The sequence below is a fragment of the Nyctereutes procyonoides genome, unplaced genomic scaffold (assembly GCF_905146905.1).
Source record: "Nyctereutes procyonoides isolate TBG_1078 unplaced genomic scaffold, NYPRO_anot_genome, whole genome shotgun sequence".
Taxonomy (NCBI): Eukaryota; Metazoa; Chordata; class Mammalia; order Carnivora; family Canidae; genus Nyctereutes; species Nyctereutes procyonoides.
In genome coordinates this window covers 3679662-3702506 of record NW_026575031.1, presented here as the reverse complement: position 1 = coordinate 3702506, position 22845 = coordinate 3679662, and the positions used below count along the sequence as shown (strand labels likewise).

At 38.7% G+C, this 22845-nt stretch overlaps 1 protein-coding gene across 8 annotated transcripts in view; it reads right to left on the bottom strand.

Annotated features, from left to right (window-relative positions):
• CDIN1 (CDAN1 interacting nuclease 1) overlaps positions 1–22524 on the bottom strand; it is a 228629-nt gene extending 206105 nt beyond the window's left edge. The window contains exon 1 of one of the 8 annotated variants that reach the window (XM_055316932.1): positions 22161–22524. Coding sequence is in view for 4 of the 8 variants with exons in the window: in XM_055316928.1 (XP_055172903.1) it covers positions 21657–21757 (101 nt within the window). In the remaining 4 variants the exon portion in view is untranslated. Of the gene's footprint in view, positions 1–15554; positions 15576–16424; positions 16447–21656; positions 21922–22006; positions 22139–22160 lie in introns of those variants that run through there. The other 7 variants (XM_055316926.1, XM_055316928.1, XM_055316929.1 and 4 more) reach the window with 7 other exon arrangements.
• Positions 22525–22845: the final 321 nt, after the last annotated feature.

Here is a 22845-nt window from a genome sequence, read left to right as displayed (position 1 = left end):
CTACTAAACCAAGTCATACACAAATTTTCAACTGAAAAGCTCTGTCTACCCCTCTATAATCTGTTACCTGGAAAAAAAGCAGAAGGTCTCTCTAGCCACCTAATCACCATATCAATGACACATGCCACAAGAGAGAAGCACTAGTTTATTTGATTGATCATGGTAGATAAACTCCAAATAACAGAGAAATTAACAAATGCTTGACATTTGCTCAACATCCATTATTCTGACACTGCTTTCAGAATTTCAAAGCCTGGGAGTATGCTTAATCAACATTCATATTCCCTTGTGAGCCACAGGCACCATATTGCACCCCGCCTTCATACTGATGAAAACTGCATATTGGCCATTTCCAAAATGTTCTGGGACTCCACACAGGGCCCCTTTTCTCTCTTGTCCCTGCTCTGCAGTTTTCTTTTAAACACTTCCAAGACAAAAGCATCTGCCAGTTTTTCTCTCTAGGGATGTATGCAAAATGAACTTAACAGTTTTAAGGCAGGAGTAACCCTCACATCTAAATTCATTCATAGGACAGAAAAGGGCCTAAGAGGCCTCTCTAGGGACAAAACCCTGCTGAAATTCTCCCCACACACAACAGTGGGAGTTTTATAAAATCTAAGTCCAGACAATTTCCAATTCAAATGCCCAACATAGCATGACCTTTGTCAGATCTCTGAGCCCAAGATGCACCCATGATTTTTTATTCTAACCAGCACAGACATTAGACAGGGCACTACTGCTAAGCAGGAGGTTCAATATTTGCATGCTCTTCTATTGTGAAAATGTAACAGTGACAGCACTGTGTCAAATTCTTTTCCCTCTAGAACTTTAACTCCATAGGAGAGGCATGGCTGACAGATGACTCCCCAACATCTGTGTTATGTACACTGCACAGCTGAGGAGCCCCGGATCACTGTCAGAACATCGCAGAGATGACCTGTGCCTTTCTTATGCCTTCTTCTTATCCCTGCCCACCCCCACAAACATATATATAAATATCTACAATACAAATTGTGCGATTTTTAACAAAATGTAAAAATGGCAAGACAGATTAACATAATTTATAGTCATTAAGCTGTTCACGTAGCAGCTCAACATATGTTGTATAAATGTCCTATACCGAATAATTTATCAGATCTGACACAGTGCGCATCATATTGTTTTATTTAATACACTTACTACAATTTCATGGATCAAACATCACTTCTGAAAGCACAGAGAAAGCACTAGAAAATATTTATTCATCTCCCGTGATTTATTTTGATTACCCTTACAGCTACATGATAAAGTGGAACTCACAAAATTACAAGGTTAAGGTTTACATTGCTATTGCTTCATCTACTAAAATATAACAAATGGCTCCATGTCTGTGTTATATTTTACTTTCATTTAGTGTTAAGTGGTACACTAGGCTAAGCACTTAGCTGCCTACTGAATATTTTAATATTTTTAAATAGGACTTAAACATCTTGACCCAGAGAGTGGGAGTTTAAGAAACAATCTTAGGAAAGAATAGCAAGTCCTTTGTAGGCAACTAGACAAAAATAGTACTGGCCAAAGTGAAGAAACACACTTTTAAGTTATCTCCTCCTCAAAAGAGATCATAGAGGGGTGCCTGGGTGGCACAATTGGTTAAAAGTCCAACTCTTGGGTTTGGCTCAGGTCACAATCTCAGGGTCATGGGATTGAGCCCTGAATCAAGGCTCTGTGCTCAGAGTCTGGTTGAGATTCTCTCTGCCTCTCTTTCTGCCCCTCCCACTAGTGCTCTCTCTCACTCTCTTAAGTAAATAAATAAACCTTTAAAAAAAGAGAGACATCATAGAAATAAGCATCAGGCCCGTATTAGAAAGTTAGTAGGAATTCACTGACTGCACAAAGGACCACAATAACATGGTAAGTTCTCAAGAAAAGAGTTGGAAGATAAAATGACAACAAAACACATGGCTCCTAACCTTGAGGAATTCACAATAAATCAAATAGAAAGCAAAATACAGGAATGTATACAATCCAAATGAACAGGTAAAAGTAACTACAGTGGTCAAAGCAAAAAAAAAAAAATCTTGGTGGCTCTAAATCAATATTCATATATTCAAAGGACCAAAAAAAAAAAAAAAAAAGTAGGGGAGGGAGCAGAAGAGAGAGAGGGAATTAGACACCGGCACTGAAGACCAATTCATTTATCGGTTATTCATTAATTTTCCTTTAAAATGTTTCATCTGGAGACAGGCCTCCCAGACAAGGAAGATGAGATGAAAAAGAAGATACAAACATCAGAGATGGGAGATGAGAGTCTGAAGTAGAAAAGGCCACTAGAGCTCTTCAAGAAAAACACAAATGTTTCTTGGCCTGAACATTTTTGAGAGGACCATTAAAAACTTTACCAGGTCAAATGCCTTGGGAAAGAATACTAAGGAAAAGACAAAAACAAAAAACAAAACCTGTTTCAATTTCCAATAAACTGGTTTAAAATGCAGTTAAAATGAGATGAAGACAAGAAAAAGATCTTTCTCAGGAACTAAGGTTTGTTTCCTTTATGAATGAGAATCATCCCAAGATATCTACAAAATAATAATCTTCCCACAAGGATTACTCTCAGGTGCCTACAGAGCCTCTATCTGTTTCAAGGTGTAGACACTGCAGTCCAGAAGCAAGGCTTGTGCTTCCCAAAATCTTTACCTTACCATCCTGTGACAGGCGAGCTGACGTCAATGAGATACTTCATGTGGAATAAAAAAAACCATGAAGCCATATTATATTGTATTACAAGCCGGGTAGCAGAGTGACTTTAGATGAATAACAGGTTACTGTAAAAATACTGAAGGGTCTATCATACTGCACCCTCAGAAAGGAAAGATAAAGACTATGAAGTCAAATAGAGTTCAATATGAAAACAGTAAAGCTCCAATCTCCCAAAAGAAGAGAATGAATAATAGGAAAAATAATCTTGCCCAGTTTAATGCATGGTGATAAAGGCACCTGAAAACTCATTGGTAAAGAACAATTTAACCCTTGCAGCTTTGTATCAGAGCAAAACCACTTCACCAATATTGAAGGGTTGATCTGAAGACGAGCTGTAGCATTAACAGCCTTTAGAATGGGGGAGGGAGCATGCATCAAAAAAATTCAACAAGAGTTAATCGAGCGCATTGAAGAAAAGAACAACGGGTTTGAGTGTTGCAAATTCTTGCTGGGACCCCTATCATCACCATCACTCTGGCATCTTATTTGTAGACAAGAAATATATTTTACCTCTCTGAGATTATTTTCTGGTTACAAGCCAACCATTATGAACCTTTCAGTGAATCACTGAATAGGGCACTTAAAGGGATAAACAATTATAAAAATAACTCTGTCACAAGTGCATACATTTTATTTTATTTAGTGATGTAATAAGCTTAGGGGCATATATCAGGTCCAAAATGGTCTTGGTCATTAATTTAAGCAATAAATCATAGGTCTTGCCAACAATGACGGCAAACAGATGCTAACAAGGAAATGTATTATTTAATATTGCCACGTGTTATAAAAATGTAAGTGTGTTTAAGACATGTCTTAAATTTTTATAATAATATGCATTTAATACATTACTGTTTTGACACATGCAGGAATCAGATTTATAGGTCCCATTCCGTAGCTTCTTCTTCTGTGAACATGAGAGCATATTCTGTATTTTTTTTTTAAACAAGAGGGGAACCCTTAAAGTGCATGCTTGCAATAATATCTAATTGGTTGTCTTGCTGTTTTGTAGTAAATAATGTCAACACTGAAACTCATTAAAAAGAATGAATCTACATATTTTGCCAGAATATAAAAACAGAACATTTTAAAATTACAATTTTTAAAGAAACATTATAGTCTAAGAAGAGCACTTTTGAATCAAGTTAGCAACTACTTTTTTTTTCATTCATTTTGAGCTGTTCTGCATGACACCAGACAAAAATATACTAAACTTGATTAATGGGTGAAGTTTAACATTAAAAAATGTGGAAGCAACTAGGTAAGAAAAATCCTACTTTATATCTTCATGCAAAAATCCTAACAAACAGTATCTGAAAACACAAACTAACTTAAAATCGAGTCTATCCAAATTATGCCAAACAGTAATATTCTCCTTCTAATATTTCGTTTCTAATCAGAAGCCTGACATATCTTACCAGCAGGCTCAACGCTCCTAGGGAAGGGGCTTGTGAGAGAAGGGAATTAGGGCTTAAGGAACTACTAAAAAGCCACATTAAAACAAAACAAAACAAAACAAAAAAACCCACGAGCTTCCTTTTTTTTTTTTTTTTACATCAACAGGATGCCAACCCCACTAAAAGTATTTTTTATTTGCACATTATTTTGTCTGAGTGTCCTTTTCAATCAACTCTCCCAACTGCCGGCATGGTCCTCCCCCTTTCTTATGTAGGCAAGAGTACATGCTTTAGAACACTTGAAGAGGCAGTGCTTGGAGTATGGAAACTAAATTTTCTTCATTAAATCTACTGAAGCAGATATTAAAAATGCATTTAATATACTGGCAATGGTCGGTGGGCACCGCTGACTGTGACAGGCCGGTTACTGATGATGTGCCGTCAGATGGCCTTCTCAGCAGGCGCCTGGGTCTCAGGCTGCTGAAGGACAGCAATATCTTCCCTTGTGTGTAAGCTCTATTCATCTCCCAAGTATTTACTAAATCACAGGCCTCTGCACACATAGCCCATGTTTCAGCGTATGCTAACAAATGATGGATGGCCTCGTCAATTCATTATGTCCTGAAAGCATGGTTTCCTGCCATTCCAATCATCAAACCTCAGTGCTTCAGAGCTGATCAGTCCCAGGGAATATATTTTGCAGGCTCGATTAAAAAAGTAGAAGTTCTTTCCATTAGAGTCTCTGACACTCTCTCCCGCCTGTTTGTTGCTTGTAACAATTATTTGGGCAGAATATTCACTAAGTATTCAGACAATATAGCACTGACAGGTTTGTTCCTGATGTTTGCTAAGGTGTAATTTACCTATGACAAAACAATTGAGATATTTATAGTGAAATTTATGTTTTAAAATAATTTTCCTTTTATGTACAACAAGAAAAACCTTAAAAATATTTTATATCATGTAATACTCTAACGCAAATGCATTAGTGGATGCATTTCAAAGCAAATTTCAAGGGAATAACCAGTCTCTAAATCATCTAAACCTTTTAAGACAATAATTCATAAGAGTTTTCTTAATTATAATCTAGATAAAGGTATAAACTACCTAAAAATTCTTCTGACAGTTCCAAAGTTAAGATAACAAGAGTTCAACTTGTCAAAGAAATTTCTTATCTACAGGAAGATATATTTTCATTTCCAAGGTTATATATGTCAGTAGTCTTTTCTTTAAGCCATAAGAACATTTTTATTTTTAGCTATGGCTTATCTATGGAACAGAAAATAATAGCACGCTTATACCTTTCACTCAGAAACAGTAAACTTTATAAATAAACAGACAAACTTATCACAACGAAACAGATAGCTGAGCTTTGAGGAGATGTGGTACTGTTAAAAAGCTAAACAACTTGCTACAAATAATCTCCTGAAAATACTAAAAATTAAAAAAAAAAAAGTGCCAGACTCCCATTTGCCAATAGCTACGTAGGCTTAGAAGTACCCACAATCAGCATAAACTATGCCATTCACCCCAACCTTGACCTCAAGATTAAGCTCACTTTTATTGTGCACAAAGGTCACCTGTATTAGGTCAAAATTCAAAGTCCCTTGTCAGAAAAGGTTGATATATTCCAACCTTTCTTTCTCCATGCATCAAATTTTTCATGGTAAAGTCATATTCAGCAGACAGTGTATTCAGCAATTTATTGTGCCATTGTAATACGGTGCAGAATACAACTGTCCAAAAAGCTATAACATGAATAAAATATTTATCATGACAATGTACCAAATCTAGACTCCTTATAGACCCTTAACAAATGAAATAAAACTAACCAAGGCTTGTTTTCATACTTCAGAAGACTTACAAGGCATTGTCCTCAAAATACAATCCATAGTACAATTATGAGTTTTCCATTACCTTTGGCTACAGGCAGTACCATTCAATTTTTTAAGTATTATTATATTATTGTTTTTTAAAAACACAATGATGTCTAACCAGTGTTAATACTTACTTTATTTCAATCTGGTCTAAGTAGCTTAAGTTGAAGTATGAAGTAGGTCTAAACCTAAAAGCCTCTCCTGACCTAGAACCTAGAAAATACGTTCTATAATAAACAGGATAGAAAAGGAAGAGGATGAATTACTATCTTGCCCAACTCATTATTATTGCAACAATATGATCAGCAGAAGTGCACAAATAAGATAAATTAAGCAAATTCTCTGCAGGCAGCATTCTAGAATACATTGTAATTAATAATAACCAAAACTTAAGGGGCAGTAAATCTGTTTTCTTTAAAAAGTTTATGTAATTTCTTTGGGTTTATCACAAAGTCTTTTCATAATCAGTAGAATGAATAGATTTTAAGACTGCTTAAAAAAGCACTCATTCTTCAAATGTATTAATGCCTATATTAAACACTAACATCAGTGTTCACACTCATGTGATGATCTGGGGTGTCACCTTGCTAGCAAGGTAAGGAGGGAATGTAAAAAGAGTCCAGAATATGGGAATTTATATTTGAGGAGTAGACAAGAAAATACTTAAAAATTCTCAGGTTTTCAACATTCCCACTTACTCTAGGGGGAAGAAGAGTCAATCTAAACCTACATATCCTCATCTGTCATCCCGAAAAATATCCCTTCTTTGTTGCCAGTATCATCTAAGGACTTTACTGGAATTGACCAAAAGTAGGTTTCCTATTATCTTGGGAATAAATGAAAAACACTTTGGAAACCTAGAAAATAAAAAGGCTGGTTTTAGGCAAAATTTTTTCAGTTCTGATGTCCTGAGTCTAATTATCATAAGCACAAATACTATTGCAATGAGCATCCTTAAATCAATAATGGTAACAATAACAAAAACAGCAAAAATTTATGCAGCACAGTATTAGGAACTATGCTACTCATTTTATAAGTACCACCCCATTTCAAGTTCATAACAATCCCATTTTATAAAGCACCAAAACATGAAGAAGTTATCCAAGTTCACCCAGCAAGTGAGTCATGAAGACAGAATTCATATGTCTATTTCTAGAACCAAGTTCTTTAAGCCAATTTATAAAACTGCCTTTACAACAAAAAAACTGAACCACCTCCTGGAGTTCCCAATAATGGGTTTTGCCTCCTATCGATTTATAAAATAATTAACCATAAGCAGAGAGAGCTAATAAACCACCCAAGGTCAAGCACAGGCTATGACAACTCTGCCAAACTCAATATCACTGGGCCAGCCCACTCATGTGGGCCTATTCCCACAAAGAATTTCTCTTGTCATTCTAAAATGCACATATTCTTGCCTAATGTTGTTAATTTTATTATCCATTTGTTTTAGCTGTACACTGTCAATTACTTTATTACTGACACTTTAAATGTAGAAAAGAAACACATGTGAACATGTGATAATTGAGTCTTTATAAAATTGTACAAAATCAAATTATAATCAACTGGGTATCTTCCCATTTGTTTTTCATTATAATTATAGATATGCTTTATTTTCTTTTTATACTGGAGTAACTGCCAACTGAAGATATAATGGCTAAGCTTGAAGTTTCTCAAAAAAATAATTTCTGACATGATAAAAACCCTCAGGTATACCACTGGAACATTTCCAAATTCCTAGAGAGAGAGAAAAAATTACTGTAATATCTCTAAAGTTAACTAATTAATCTATTTTGAAAGGGATCCATTTTCCTTAAATGAGACATACATACATGGCTTTTTTTTCTTTTTTAACCAAGCGGCATTTTCTTCAGGTCAGTTCAATCAAATGTCCATTATGATATGTATCATAATACCAATAATATACCAGGTACTGCTAAGGCTCACAACTGGCATTCTAGTTCCTGTACTAACTATAGTGGGGAAAAAGTATATGAGCCTTTTAGGAAAAAAAAGCTATAAAAAAAAAAAAAAGAAAACCAGAATAAATTGGGTTAAAAGAATTCTGGAAAAGAACTGCTACAAGGCCATGATGTACAATGCAAAAGTCTCAAATCGGTGATGGTATGCAGTGGTGTGGGGGCTTAAGAAATGCCTTTGGTGGCAGGGGGGAGAGCCGATGTTTGTTGCATGTTAGGCAATTTCTGTGGCATTAACACTCCCACTGTGGCTGATTTTGAGCTCCTGATGTGTTTGTAGAGTCAGGAGAAGATACTTGTAATAAGCTCTCACAAGCCAGAAAGCTCCAGCTTCAGCACCCACTGGCTGCAGGCCAAATTCAGCCCAGAGACTTATTCTGTTTGGCCAGGAAGCCATCGGCCCAGTGTTTTTAAAAATTCCAACAAATTGATGACATTTAAAACTCAGAGTATTTTTTCTAAAAAGTGAGACAGCTGCTTTCTAGAGACTAAAAGACCTGGCAGCACTGGGCCCACATCCCTGCGCAACAACAGATGGCTGGCATAAGGTTGTAGCTGCCATGTCAGTGCACCAAACTGTCCTTTCCCTTTGCCACCATCCCTACCAGGCCAGCTTCATTCATTCACTCCTTGTTGGTACCTGCCTGGCCCCTCAAAAGACAGGAATCTGAGATCTCTATTTAAAGAGCACAAAAGCAGAATTTTATCTCCAGATGTGTAACTTTGTTCAAATCACCGGGTGGCACTCCTCCCTCGGTTTCTGCATCTACATTAACTGATTTGACTAGATGATTTCTAATTACTATCACATTCCAACTCTCTATAAGTCACTGAATCTAAAAAAAATAGGTGAGGTATGTAGGTTTCTCTGGAGAAACTTTTGTGATTTGCACGGGAAGAGTCTCAAATATATCCACCATAGTGCAAGTAAAAATTCAGATGTTATAAATTGGAAGTTAAATGTTATTTTATTTTTATATATGTATTCGAGTTGGCCTCAGGAAATAAAAATCTGGATAATGTTGACTTCACCAGTTAAGAAATGTTTGTGAGCTATTTGTTACATCTAGACTGTAGGAATCTGTGGGGGTTTTTAATGCTATACAACGAAGAGTCTCTCACATCCCCAGTCCATTTACTATCTTAGCTAAATGGGGCTTGAAGTGCAAGTTAATTTCAAGTTTTATTAGCTGTCCCTACCAATATTATCAGCAAAAACAAACAGCAGTGTAATATACCTTGAGCAAAAGATGGTATTAGCTTGGAAGAGTTACAGACAGAAATAAAAAAAAAATAGGAAAAATAAATCGCCAGTCTAATTTCACGTGATTGTAGAAAGACGCATTTAAATGACACCTTTACTCTCCCACGTCCCATCAACCAAGAAGGCTACCCCTACAAAGAGCTTTATTCCCCTACTAGTCTTAAATATCATCTTATAAATTAGAGAATCTCAGGAGGCTAAGGTGTAGCACAGGCATGAGTGACAAACCATAAAGAGATTTCACTCTGTGTTTCTATTCATCCTGGCACTGGTGTTGGGTACCCGTAACACTCCTAGATTAAATATACCCAGCTCTGACAATCCAAGAGTGATCACAAATATTCATGACAAACATAATTTATGAGACTGCTGAATATAAATGTGAATCTTTCATACCACTAGCCTGATTTGGGGAAGAGCAAGTCAATGAGCTACTAAGTAAGCTTAACCAAACACCCGCATCACAAAGCTTTAGCCCTTTGCCATCCTCTCTAGTGCTGGCTGCCTATTTGGGGATGCCAACAGTCATGAAGTGGTAACTCTTGTAAATATCAAGGGTGTGCTATGCCTCTTATTTCCTAAAACAGGACAAATACAAGATTAGAGTTTATATCTCATCCTTTCTTGAGCCTGAAGCAATGGACAAGTCTCAACAATAATAAAAATAAATATATGAGAAATATGAGTTATGGGATCCCTGGGTGGCGCAGCGGTTTGGCGCCTGCCTTTGGCTCAGGGCACGATCCTGGAGACCCGGGATCGAGTCCCATATCGGGCTCCCGGTGCATGGAGCCTGCTTCTCCCTCTGCCTGTGTCTCTGCCTCTCTCTCTCTCTCTCTCTCTCTCTCTGTGACTATCATAAATAAATAAATTTAAAAAAAATTAAAAAAAAATATGAGTTATGTCTGAAGGAAAGGAAGGGTGATAATGTCCCATGGATGCTAAATCTTAGTCTTGTATAGGACTACCGCTCCCAGGACAACTTCAGAAAAAGCCCAAACTTTATACAGAATCACTCTAATTAGCAGAGGCCAGCACCTGGTTAAGGAAAGACCCAGTACTTATTTATTTGCCTGAATAACTGTATCAAACAACATGAATCCACTTGCTTTTTCCTCTGCTTATACTGCTTTCTCACATCCAAAATATTTATTCCCATGGTTTTGAAGTCCTTTCTCTATGTTTAAAAGTTTTCAGACATTTTAGCAGCTGAATCTCAATACTTAAAACACATAAAGGAAATAAGTCTTAAGCTATTTTAACATTTTACTTTGGACAGAAAAATTGCAGAGCTCTCCATTATCTCAATGATACTTCAGGTGTTTATCTGGTCACAACCAGAATACCAAACTAGGTTAAAAGACAAACAAACAGAAAAACTTTATGCACTGTCCCCAAACCAGAAAGAACAGAAAAGATCAGCCCTCAGTAAAGAGAAAGTGCTTGAAAAAGGTGACATTATTAACCCTGTCACTGTTGTGACAAGCTTCCTTCCAAGAAGGAAGCTCTGAGTTATGAAGAACAACTATTAACTCTTAAATACATTATATCAAGATGCCTCCTGAAAGGTAAGGATGAAAAGAAAAAGGAAAGTAGAGGCAGGTATTAGTTTCCCAAAGTGGCCAGGAAAAGGTTGGCCTTCTGACCAGCCACGTACTGTCTTAATACATAAGGCACAGACTGCTTCATGCTGGACTCAAAGCTCATGGAGCAAACCAGCCTAGAGTCAGCCCTCTGCTCTGTCCTCTAAGAAATGGAAACTCGTCAATCAATTAGAAGCTGTACCCCAACACCTTTACTGTATTCACTGTGTGCCAGCTCATGATATAAAGGAAAATTTATTCCCTACCCACCTCCCATCTGATCTTCACACTGGTACGTGACATTTCCATGTTTAGGTCACTTTTCCTACTTACTCTGGAAAAGTACTTGTCTATTGACTGTTTTAAGGAAAATTCAACCAATATGGCAAAACTGCACAAAAGGTATAATAAAAACATACTGGTAAATTCAGTCAACATTTGCTGCAAGTCAAATAATATGATATTATTACCCTGAACATCTATTGAACATTTTTCTCCTAGGGAGGTATATAATCCCTCTTTATTGTGTCAGTAAACATTCTGATAGGAGTTATTACTTACACTAAAGTTTGATGCCTGAATGTAGACTTTAAGATGAAGTCCATAATCTAATACCATGGATATTTCTCCCCTCAAACTAATAAGAAATAGAGTCAGCATGTGGATTCTTCTTAAGATAACATTATGAGAGATTTTCTCCAAATACTCCTTCAGAGAAATCCAGGCTCATCTCACTTTTGCAACCACGCAAATCCAAAAAAGCACAGAAATCTTTTTAAAAATATTTTATTTAAATTCAATTTGCCAACATATAGTATAACACCCAGTGCTCATCACGTGCCTTCCTTAGTGCCTGTCACCTAATTACCCCATCCCCCCACCCACCTCCCCTTCCACAACCGTGTTTCCCAGAGGTAGGAATCTCTCATGGTTTGTCTCCTTCTCTAATTTTTCCCACTCAGTTCCCCTCCTTTCCCCTATAAACCCTTTCACTATTTCTTATATTCTACATATGAGTGAAACCATGTGATGACTGTCCTTCTCTGACTGACTTACTCCACTCAGAATACCCTCCAGTTCCATCAATGTTGAAGCAAATGGTGGGTATTCATCCTTTCTGATTACTGAGCAATATTCCATTGTATATATAGACCACATCTTCTTTATCCATTCATCTATCGATGGACACTGAGGCTCCTTCCACAGTTTGGCTACTGTGGACATTGCTACTATAAACATTGGGGTGCAGGTGTCCCGGCATTTCACTGCATCTGTATCTTTGGGGTAAATACCCAGTAGTGCAATTGTGGGGTCATAGGGTAGCTCTATTTTTAACTTCTTGAGGAACCTCCAAGGTTTCCACTGCACCAGTTTGCCTTCCCCTTTCTCCACATCCTCTCCAACATTTGTTGTTTCCCATCTTGTTCATTTTAGACATTCTCACTGGTGTAAAGTGGTATCTCATTATAGTTTTGATTTGTATTTATTTCCCTGATGACAAGTGATGTGGAACATTTTTTCATTAAGGCATCTGATAAAAGCACAAGGTCCTCTGTACTTAACCTTAACCTATACCATAACCTTCCAGAAGAGTCTTAAGAGCTAAGCTACAATGCAACAAAAAAATTAAAATCTGAAATCTTATTGAATTAAAAATCATATTTTAAAAGATGACTAAGGGAAATACAGGAAATAATCATATTGTTTCCTTAGGCCACTTTTTAGACCAATTTCTTTTCCAATTTACAGTAAAGATCAATATAGAAATACTCCTAGATATATTTCCTAAGTATGAGTAATTTTTTGAAGGTCATGTAAATTAGTCATATTTCCTTGGCAAAACCACCAAAAGAATTTCCAGCTCAATAAAAGGCTGACTTTTTCTTCTAACTATTCTCACTCATTATTCTGGAACTCAGGTGCAACATGGCATTATCAAAAGAATAGAAAATTGACCACAAACTGAGAACCAAATATCAATTCATCTGAGAGAACAAAGCAAATAGGAGTAATCTTCCAATTTAAGTAAATCAGTATTAATTACAGACTACAATGTGCTACTGTAATTCTTAAAAGTCAATGCATCTGGGTTCAAAAGTTTGTTTTGTTTTGTTCTTTATAAATGACATTATGTATTACTATCAAAGACTTAAGTTTCTGATATCTGGGCCATATTCAACTAATGATTAAATCCATGTGTTCAGAGCCATATAATCAACTGATCCGTATCAAAGCGAAATTTTGTTTTATATGTTTCAGGAGGTTACTACTCAGACATTTCTTCTACTGTTGGCCATCTACTAAATTCTAATAATAACAATAATCATATTTATCATCCATTTACCATACTTACTGGAACATCTACACTATGTTAAGTGTTTTACATGGCTTATTTAACTTAATCCTCACCACAGACTTAAGGAACTGAACAGAGAAGAGGGAATAAAAGTAGTAAGAGTAAGAAACTGGAGCCAGACTCTGCCTGGGTTTGAATCCCACTTCTACTTGGTAGCAGTGGAGCTCTGTCCCTTCTTTAAGGCAACTGTGACTCACATAAGAAGAGGCAAAGCCAAGTCATTCCCCAAGAACAAATTGTTACAGGAAGCAAAAAACAATGGAATACAAGACTCCCCACGGGAAAAGGGGACAGGTTAAAATGTATCACTGGAGGTGAACTTTATTCAAAAAAGGATAACTGCAGTCAAACAACAGCACCGAATTAAACTAAACCACTCTACACAAATAGAAAACTTAAATAAAATTGTGCTTGTCCCAAACAAGTCCCTTAGTTACTCCACTCCTAACCAGACCAGACCCTAGGTCCACCATCAAGTAGCACTAAGTCCTACCCTGGCAAATACACAAGAGAGCCAGCCCTAACTCCAGTTCTCAGATAAAAGTAGGTGAGTATCTCAAGAAAATAAACCAACTCTACTGGTTTAAATATAGAGAGCCCATCCAAACAAATCCTTAATTACCTCTAGTGAGATTTCTCTACAAACAGCCTCACATGAGTGAATGGTTACCTAAACTGTGATCCAAGAGTGGGAAAACAATAGATATGGTGGGCAAAGACAAAAAATCATACTTAAGAATGGGGAACACATTCTTAGAAACACCCAAGCCAGGATCCCTAAGGGAAAAGATAAAGCAGTAAGGTAAAGACTCTTATTTACTTAGAGATATATGGTATCAAGAATTTGACATATGACTTATTGGTATAGGCACCAATAGCAACCAAATAACTAATGCTTGACAAGGGAACTCAGGGAAAAATTAAATTTGTGCCAAAAGGCTGTTTACCAGCAAAAGAATTTCCAACCGAGTCATATCTCCTCAATGAAACCCACCTGACTAAACATTCAGGTACTAAGTGTTCCACAAATCCTTTGGTTTCTAACATTCTGTGATTCTAATGTGTCTTAAACTCTTTCTGCAGGCTAGAAGTTATTCAAAATTAATTACTGCAATGTCCTGTTTTCTAAAAAATACTCAAATAGTGCCACAGACATAGCACACAGTGAATGATTACAGACCAAATGCTATGAGAGGTGAATGAACTCTGCAAGTCCAGTGAAAATCATGAGCTGACTGTGCGATGGACTGTTTCACATGAAATGGTGGTAGCAGATGATACTAGTTGAAAGAGCATTCCAGTGAGAGAAATAGAAAATCACCATTAGGCAAATACAGGTAATAACTATTTCAAGAAAGAGCCACTGATGGATGCTAATATCAATAGAAAAGTGTGATATGAGAAAAAAAGGATATTTGCATAGATTCAAAGGATATCCCCACAAAGTAATTATTGGAAAGGGAATAGTAGTAATTTTATAATGGAGAAACTTGGCAGACATTACACCTTAACCAAATGAATAAGGTAAACCTTACCAGCAATAAGACATATGAAGAGTCATGTACCCCGATATGATGTACTGAAAGGGTACACTTCTGGGATATTTTTGCCAAAAATCTGTGCCCTCAATCTAATCAGGAGAAAACATCAAGTACAAACATAGGAACACCCTACAAAATAATTGACCAGTACTCTTCAGAACTGTCAAGATCATAAAAGACAAAAAATAATGGTAAGGCACAGCCGCCAACTAGAGAAGCCCAAGAAGCCATGACAACTAAATCTAATGTGTGATCCTGGAATAGAAAAGGGATGTTCATGAAAAAACTAGCAAAGTTCAAAACATGTCTGCAGATTAATTAACCAAACTACATTAAAATTAATTTCCTGATTTTGACAATTGTATTAAAGTTATATAAGATGTTAACACTAGGGGAATCTGTATGAAGGGCATATGGGGGATCCCTGGGTGGCGCAGCGGTTTGGCGCCTGCCTTTGGCCCAGGGCGAGATCCTGGGGACCCGGGATCGAGTCCCACATCGGGCTCCCGGTGCATGGAGCCTGCTTCTCCCTCTGCCTGTGTCTCTGCCTCTCTCTCTCTCTCTCTGTGACTATCATAAATAAATAAATAAAAAATTAAAAAAAAACAGCTTTGTTTAAAAAAAAAAAAAAAGGGCATATGGGAATTATCAAAGGTCATATATGTACATATATGACAATAATAATTACAATTACATATATATATATATATATATATATATACACACACACACACACACACACACACACACACACAGACACACACACTGTTTAGGCAGGAAAAAGATGTAAAATATAACCTGATTGGGCTGAGGGCTTCTACCTGAATACAGAGGTCCAGGAAATAACCTGGGAGATGCAAATCAATGAATGTATCCTCAGCAAGTTCTTACAGTATGCCCTATATTTTGGGGCCCAAAGGTTCCATTACCTGTAAAACTACAGAACAGAAAAGAACAGACTGAGGGTGAACTTTGATGTTGTACAATATTAGACATCATAAAGCCCTATCCCTTCATTTTAAATTGGACGATTATAAAACCAGAGTCGTTAAGGTGACTGCCCCGGCTCCACATAGTGACTTATAAAGACATGAACTTGTAATTTCAGTGAAAACAAAGAAGTTATGGAGAGGTGAAGCTAGCAAGTAGGACCCACAGTCGGGGTTGGGGGTAAAGATGAAGCTAAATCTTTACCTTTTTTTTTTTTTTTAAATCTTTACCTTTGAGTATATAGTAAAATACATTTCAGCTAGACAGATTAAATAATTAATAAGAAAGCCATAAAGAATCTCAAAGAAAATTTAAGTGAAGATATAGTTTCAGTATCTTAGGAGAGGGCTTCCTCAGCATAAAAAGAATAAAGTTAAAGCATATAAAAAATAGAACAAGGGGCACCTGGGTGGCTCAGGTCATGATGTCAGGGTCCTGGGATCGAACCCCACATTGTGCTCTCCACTCAGTGGGAGCCTGCTTCTCCCTCTGCCTCTCCACACACCTCCCTACCTTATGCTCTCTCTCAATTAAATAAATAAAATCTTTTAAAAAAATAAGTAAAATAAAACAAAAAATATAACAATATTTAAAAGCAAACAACCTGCAACAGACACAACATGTAAAGGATCAACAACCTTAACATATGCAGATCACTAAACAATAACAAATCAATAAACAAAAATATATATACTGTTTACCTTTTAACATTCCAGTATAAAATTAGAGGCAAAGGACACCAGGCAGGTAACTCAAGAAAAAGAAAATTAAATGGACAATAAACAACCGGAGAAATACACAATGCATTATAATAAAAAAAAAAAATGCATGTTACAAAATGTCACTCTTGATTGATCATATTTTTTTTAAGATTTTATTTATTTATTCATGAGACAGAGAGAGAGAGAGAGGCAGAGACACAGACAGAGGGAGAAGCAGGCTCCATGCAGGGAACCTGATATGGGACTCGATCCCAGGACCCCAGGATCATGCCCTAAGCCAAGGCAGACGCTGAACTGCTGAGCCACCCAGGCATCCCTTGATCGATCATATTAAACATTAAATAATGACACTCTTTAAAGTTTCAGAGACAGATACTCCCATGAATTAGTGTTTTTTTTGTTTTTTTGTTTTTTTGTTTTGAGAGGGAGAGAGAAAGGGGACAGGCAGAGGGAGAGGGAGAGGGAAAGAATCTTAGGCAGGCTCCAGGCCTAGCTAGGAGCCCAAGGAAGGGCTCCATCTCACAAACCCAAGATCAGGACCCGAGATGAAATCCAAAGAGTCAAAAGCTTAACTGACTCACTCAGGCACCTCAGTATTTTGACAGTTACATTTTTGATAGTAATTTGTCAATATACACCAAAATCCTTCAAAACATATATATATTCTTTGATTTGAAACAGCTCATGATTGTCAAACTGTGGTCATTGGGCTCCAATGGACTCCTAGAGTCCCAGAGACCCTCTTGGGGGTCTACAAAGTCAAAACTATTTTTATGGAAATAGTAAGACATGATTTGCCTTTTCCCCTGTGTAAAATTTGCATGGATAGTGCAAAAACAATTATAGTGGCTAAAACTGACAGCTCCTAAACAGAAATTAAGGCCAAGCAAACTGTTCTAGGAGTCACTATAAAGTGTACTGTCACACACTTGCAGGACAAAAAAAAAAAAAAGAGAGAGAGAGAGAGAGAGAGCCAATTTGGGACTCCTGGTTGGCTTAGTTGGTTGAACATGCAACTCTTGGGCAGCCCGGGTGGCCCAGCAGTATGGCGCCGCCTTCGGCCCGGGGTGTGATGCTGGAGACCCAGGATTGAGTCCCACGTTGGGCTCCCTGCATGGAGCCTGCTTCTCTCCCTCTCCCTCTGCCTGTGTCTCTGCCTCTCTGTCTGTCATGACTAAATAAATAAAATATTTAAAAAAAACAACACACAACTCTTGATCTCAGGGTAGTGAGTTCAAGTCCCGTGTTTGGTACACAGTTTAGGAAAAAAAAAAGGTTAGTTTCACATAAGAGTATCTTAAGATTCACTTACTAATTTTATTAAATCTCAACCTTTGAATATGTGTCCTTTTAACATTCTATATGACCAAATAAGAAGCAAATACAAAGCACTTTTACTGTATATCTAAGAATGATGGCTGATTCAAGGGAGAACACTTACATGATTGCTGGTGAGCTGAACTAGCAACTTTTTCCATGGGATACCATTTTTACTTGAATGAGCAATGAACAAAGTATAATTATTTAGATTTGGGTATCTGGAAGACATTTTCCCAAAAATAAACAATGTGAGCCTGTCACTTCAAAGAAAACAACTGATAATATCTGCTGCAATGATAAAATCTGAGCTTTCAAGAGAAAATTCAAATACTGGAAAACTTCTGCTCCCATCACCATAAGCTTGACAGCTTCAAATCTTACATACTTTTCTGATGAGATCAGTGGGGATATTAATGAATGTGATTTTTTAATGCTATATAATGAAAGGCGACATTTCGAAGATCTGCATAACTCACTACCAACATTTTACAAACAATGCATGGATGATAAAAAATCATCCAAAAATCAAAATGCATGGGTGAAAGATTCACTCAAAGTTCAAGTCAGGCCAGCAGATCGTAATATAACAGAGTGAAAAGCTCCATGATATGGTTTCACATTCTACATTGCAATTAACCTTTGAGAAAATACCATTTGTTAGGTTTTATGTGTAACAAAAATATCCACAATTATCTAAAAAGCCTATTAAATAATTCTTCTCTTTTCCAACTACATCTGTCTGAGGCTAGGGTTTCTTCATATTCCATAATCAAAACAACATATTACAACAAGTTGAATGCAAATGCAGATGCAGATGTCTTGCTTCTATTTAAGACAGCCACTAAAGTGATCTGCAAAAGTGTAAAACAATGCCATTTTCTCACTACTTTTTTAGAAATGATGGTTATCAATTATAAAAATATGTTAACACATAAAGGGTTTAGTATCGTCATTTTTAAATAAATAAGATTTTTTTTAATTTCCCAATTTCAATTTATATTTTGGTAAATATCAACAAATGTAATCTATATAAACAAAAGTTCTTTGGGGGACTTCGAGGCTTATTTAGAGTATAAAAAGATCTGGAGACCAAAAAGTTTGAAAACTACTGATACAGTCACTGATACATTTGTGAATGTAAAGTAAGAAAATAAGCAAAAAACTTGGCATTACATAACAACTGTATCAGAAAATTAGGGAAAAAAAAAAAAACTTCAGTGTCCAGTAAGTGAATGATACATATAGAATGTGATATTATTTATTTGAAACAAATTGTGAAGAATTTTATGAGAAGTGCTCACAATATGTTAAGTAAGAACAGGAACACCTACAAACTAGATTAGTAGGGATAGTACTACAAACTAGATTAGTAGGGACAGTACTACACTAAAAAAAAACAAAAGACTACAAGAAAATATATAAAATGTTAAAATAAATTTTCTGGGCCATGTAATTATGAACAATTTTTCTTTACTGAGCATGCATAACTTTTAAAATCAGGAAAATAAAATTTTTAGCAACTTTTAAAAAAGCATTTCAGTACGGGGGTGCCTGTGCAGCTCAGTCTGGTAAGTGTCCTCTTGATTTTGGCTCTGGTCATGATCTCGAGGTCAGGAGATCAAGCCCTGCTGCAGGGTTCACATCAGGCATGGAGTCTACTTGTGATTCTCTCTCTCTCTCTCTCTCTCTCCCTCTCTCTGTGCCCCATCCCCCACCGGGCTCATGCACGTGCATGCTCTCTCTCTCTCATTATATCAAATAAATAAAATCTTAAAAACAAAAATATTTCAGTACTTCAATTTTCTTTGGAATTCAGTGTATGTGAATACCACCAAAAAATAATTGTCACTGTTATTATTAATATGAAGATTAATCAAAGCAGCTTAGTGTAAAACTCTGAAGTGAAAGTCAAGAAGCCTGTATTCTACGTTGTTTTACCATTAAACATCTCTGGGATTTTGACAAGTCACTTATTTGAACCAGCAGAAATTATTTATGAGGTCCTTATCTGAGTGACTCTAGTAAAATGAACTATCAAATCTTAAGGTTGTTCAAGGCCTTTGCAACAACCACCCATTGTAAAACAGTACCATAATGAAAACTGTGAAGTCAACTCCAAAAATCACATTGTTAATAGAATTTCCACTCATGGTGCTAAATGACCCTTTAATTCATTCTTTTGCAGAGTAGTAGCACAGACTCTCTAAATCAAGTTTCCAGTGAAAGAAGAGTTAGTTATTCCCTGAATGGTATTTGGGAACATTGAAAAATATTTGGTCATATCATGAATAGGTTAAAAAAAAAAAAAGAAAAAAAGAAAAGAAAAAGGTGTAAGAGAATAGGCAAGAGAACATGGTGACCCAAACGAAGGTCACCCTTCATCAGTGTACTTCCTAAGTCCTCCATATGCGTATGGGGATGTCACCTCTATTGGAGAAGACAAAGGGGGGAAAAAAAGATAAAGAGATGGGGGAGAAGAGGAGAGGAAAAGAAAGAAAATCAAAGACACAGTAGTGGGGAGGAGCGAGGGGGGTGGGGGTGAATGGGTGACGGGCACTGAGGGGGACACTTGACCGGATGAGCACTGGGTGTTATTCTGTATGTTGGTAAATTGAACACCAATAAAAAATTAATTTATTAAAAAAAACCAAAGACACAGTAGTAATATGAGACCATAACAAGAGCAGAAGAAATGTAGAACTGCCCAGAAAAATCGACCTAATCCCTCAGCTAACCAACTCTCCCCCCCTCTTCATTGCTCACTAGCAGAGCTGGCAAGAGTGAATGAAAGAAAATCAAACTCCAATTTGTCAATTTTGCTCCTTGTTCACAAGTCTGATAAAAAAAAAAATCTTAAAAACAATCAAAGGGAAAATATTGTCTTTAATTATATCCGGATAATGTTAAAAACAGGTCCCTTCCTTTCACAGATGAGGAAAACGGACTCCTTCAAAAAACTGAGGTCATAAAAGAACTTTAATTTACCCTTCAATTTGTACTTTATTAATACCAGTGATCCGATCGTCTCGCTTTCTTCAAGAAAACACTTCTTTGGTGATTATCTGTGCAAGAGTGGGAAGGATGAAATACACCTGTAATGTGTATATATACGGTTGATAAAACGACCAATGTTGACCCAAAAGTGGAATCCCTAAGGCACCAGTCTCTGACTGGACTGAGATCACCACTTGAGATCACAATTGCTCCAGAGAGTCAAGGCTGAACAGCTGGAGGACCTCTGTGGTCCCTTGTTTCCAGGGGCCAATGGAAAAGGGTCCTCCATTTCCTCCTTCTGAATCTAGAATTTTATTTTTCAAAGATTTCATGTATTTATTTATTCATGAGAGAGGCAAAGAAAGAGGCTGCGACACAGGCAGAGGGCGAAGCAGGCTCCCCGTGGAGGCCACGACCCCTGGAGCCCCTCCCCCCACCTGAGCCGAAGACAGACGCTCAAGCACTGCCCCCTCCCGCGCCCCCCCCTCCACCCCCGGCATCCCTGAACCTAGACTTGTGTTTCCACTTGGGAAGGGCCCTGCCACCCATCATTCATTCATCCCTATTCTGCCAATTAAGCAGACGTTTACGAAGTGCCTACTACGTGCAGCCATCACCTAGGACACACCAAGCTTTCCGTGAACCTTTGTAGACTTGAATTTAACTTCAAGGCCGTGGGAGGCTGCCAAGGACTCGTCCACTGAAGAGTCTACCTACCGGGGAAGACCAGTGAAGGAGGGGCCCTGCCCACACCCTTGATCTAAGCCCGGGCACTTGTTGCAACTCCCCGCTCGCTGGCTCGCTCGCTCGCGTGTGACACGTGGCTCCTAAGCGGGGGCCGGGGGGTGCCCGGGGCTGCGGGCAGGGGGCTGTGCGAGCGGGGAGGCGGCCACTTACCTGGGGAACATCTGCTTCAGCTTCCTCAGGCTCTGCCTGGTGGGCGGCACAGACACTAGGCACTGGGCTATCTCGTCGTACTGGGCTTTGGTCAGTATCATGTTGGGCCAGGGACTGGACAGTGGCGGGGACAAGGGACAAACACGCAGGCTGCAGCAGCCGCGGTGCCCGGAGACGAGGGCTGGGCACGCAGCGGCACGGCGCAGGGTCCTAGTCTGTTTGGATCTGCCCCTGCACCCCCTGCACCCCCTGCACCCTCTAACTGGCTGCACGATTTAGGCTTCACTCGGCGGCGCGGCGCGGCGCGGCGCGGCGCGGCGCGGGACCGGCTGTAACCCCGCTTGCCCTACCTAGGCCTTCTGAGCAGCCGCAGTGGGACCGGCCGAAGGCAGCCGGCCGCCATGATGGTTAAGGGCAAAACAACCAGGAAGTAGCTCCCTCGGCAGAGGAGGCGGCTGAGCCGCTGCGGGCCGGTGTCCCGGCTGCGCCCACCGGGGATCAAACCTGGTCTGTCCACGGAATTCGCAGTCTCCCAGCTGCCCGGAGTCAGCGAGCCGCCAGCGCACAGGCCAGCCGGTAGAGCCCCGAGGTGCCCCCCGCACGAGCCCTAAGGCAGAGCCCGGGAAAGCGACGCCTAAGGCGCGCGATTTGAATACGCTCCCAGACGCGCGGCGGCGGCGCAGCTCCGGTCGGAGGCCCCGGCGGCGGGTCGTCCTCCGCGAGTGTGGACCACAGCCGGCCTGTGCTGAGAGACGCCACGGCCGCTGCAGCTCGTGCGGGAGGCGTGCTTGGTTCTGTCGGGGAACAGGACAGGAAACCCCTGCGACGTCGTCAGGAGGCCCTTGTATGGGCCGTGTACGCAGCCTGTATGTCCCTCCCGCTGCCCAGAGCTGGCGCTTCTCGCATCGCTTCTTACTCCTCTCTGAGTCTTGAACTCCCAAGAAACGTTTGGAGAAAGGAATCACTGGATGAATTCGTTTTCTTTGGGTGTGGTCAGAGATCTCAGCCCGCCTGAGGCTTTTTTTTTTTTTTTTTTTTGGACATCAAGCCTTTAATTAATCCCTTTTTAAAAAAAATCTGGTTCCAGTTGCCTGAGTGGCTCAGTCAGTGAAAGGTGGGCCTTTGGCGCAGGTCAAGACCTCAGGCTCCTGGGATGCAGCCCCCCGCCTTGGGCTCCCAGTTCTGCCAG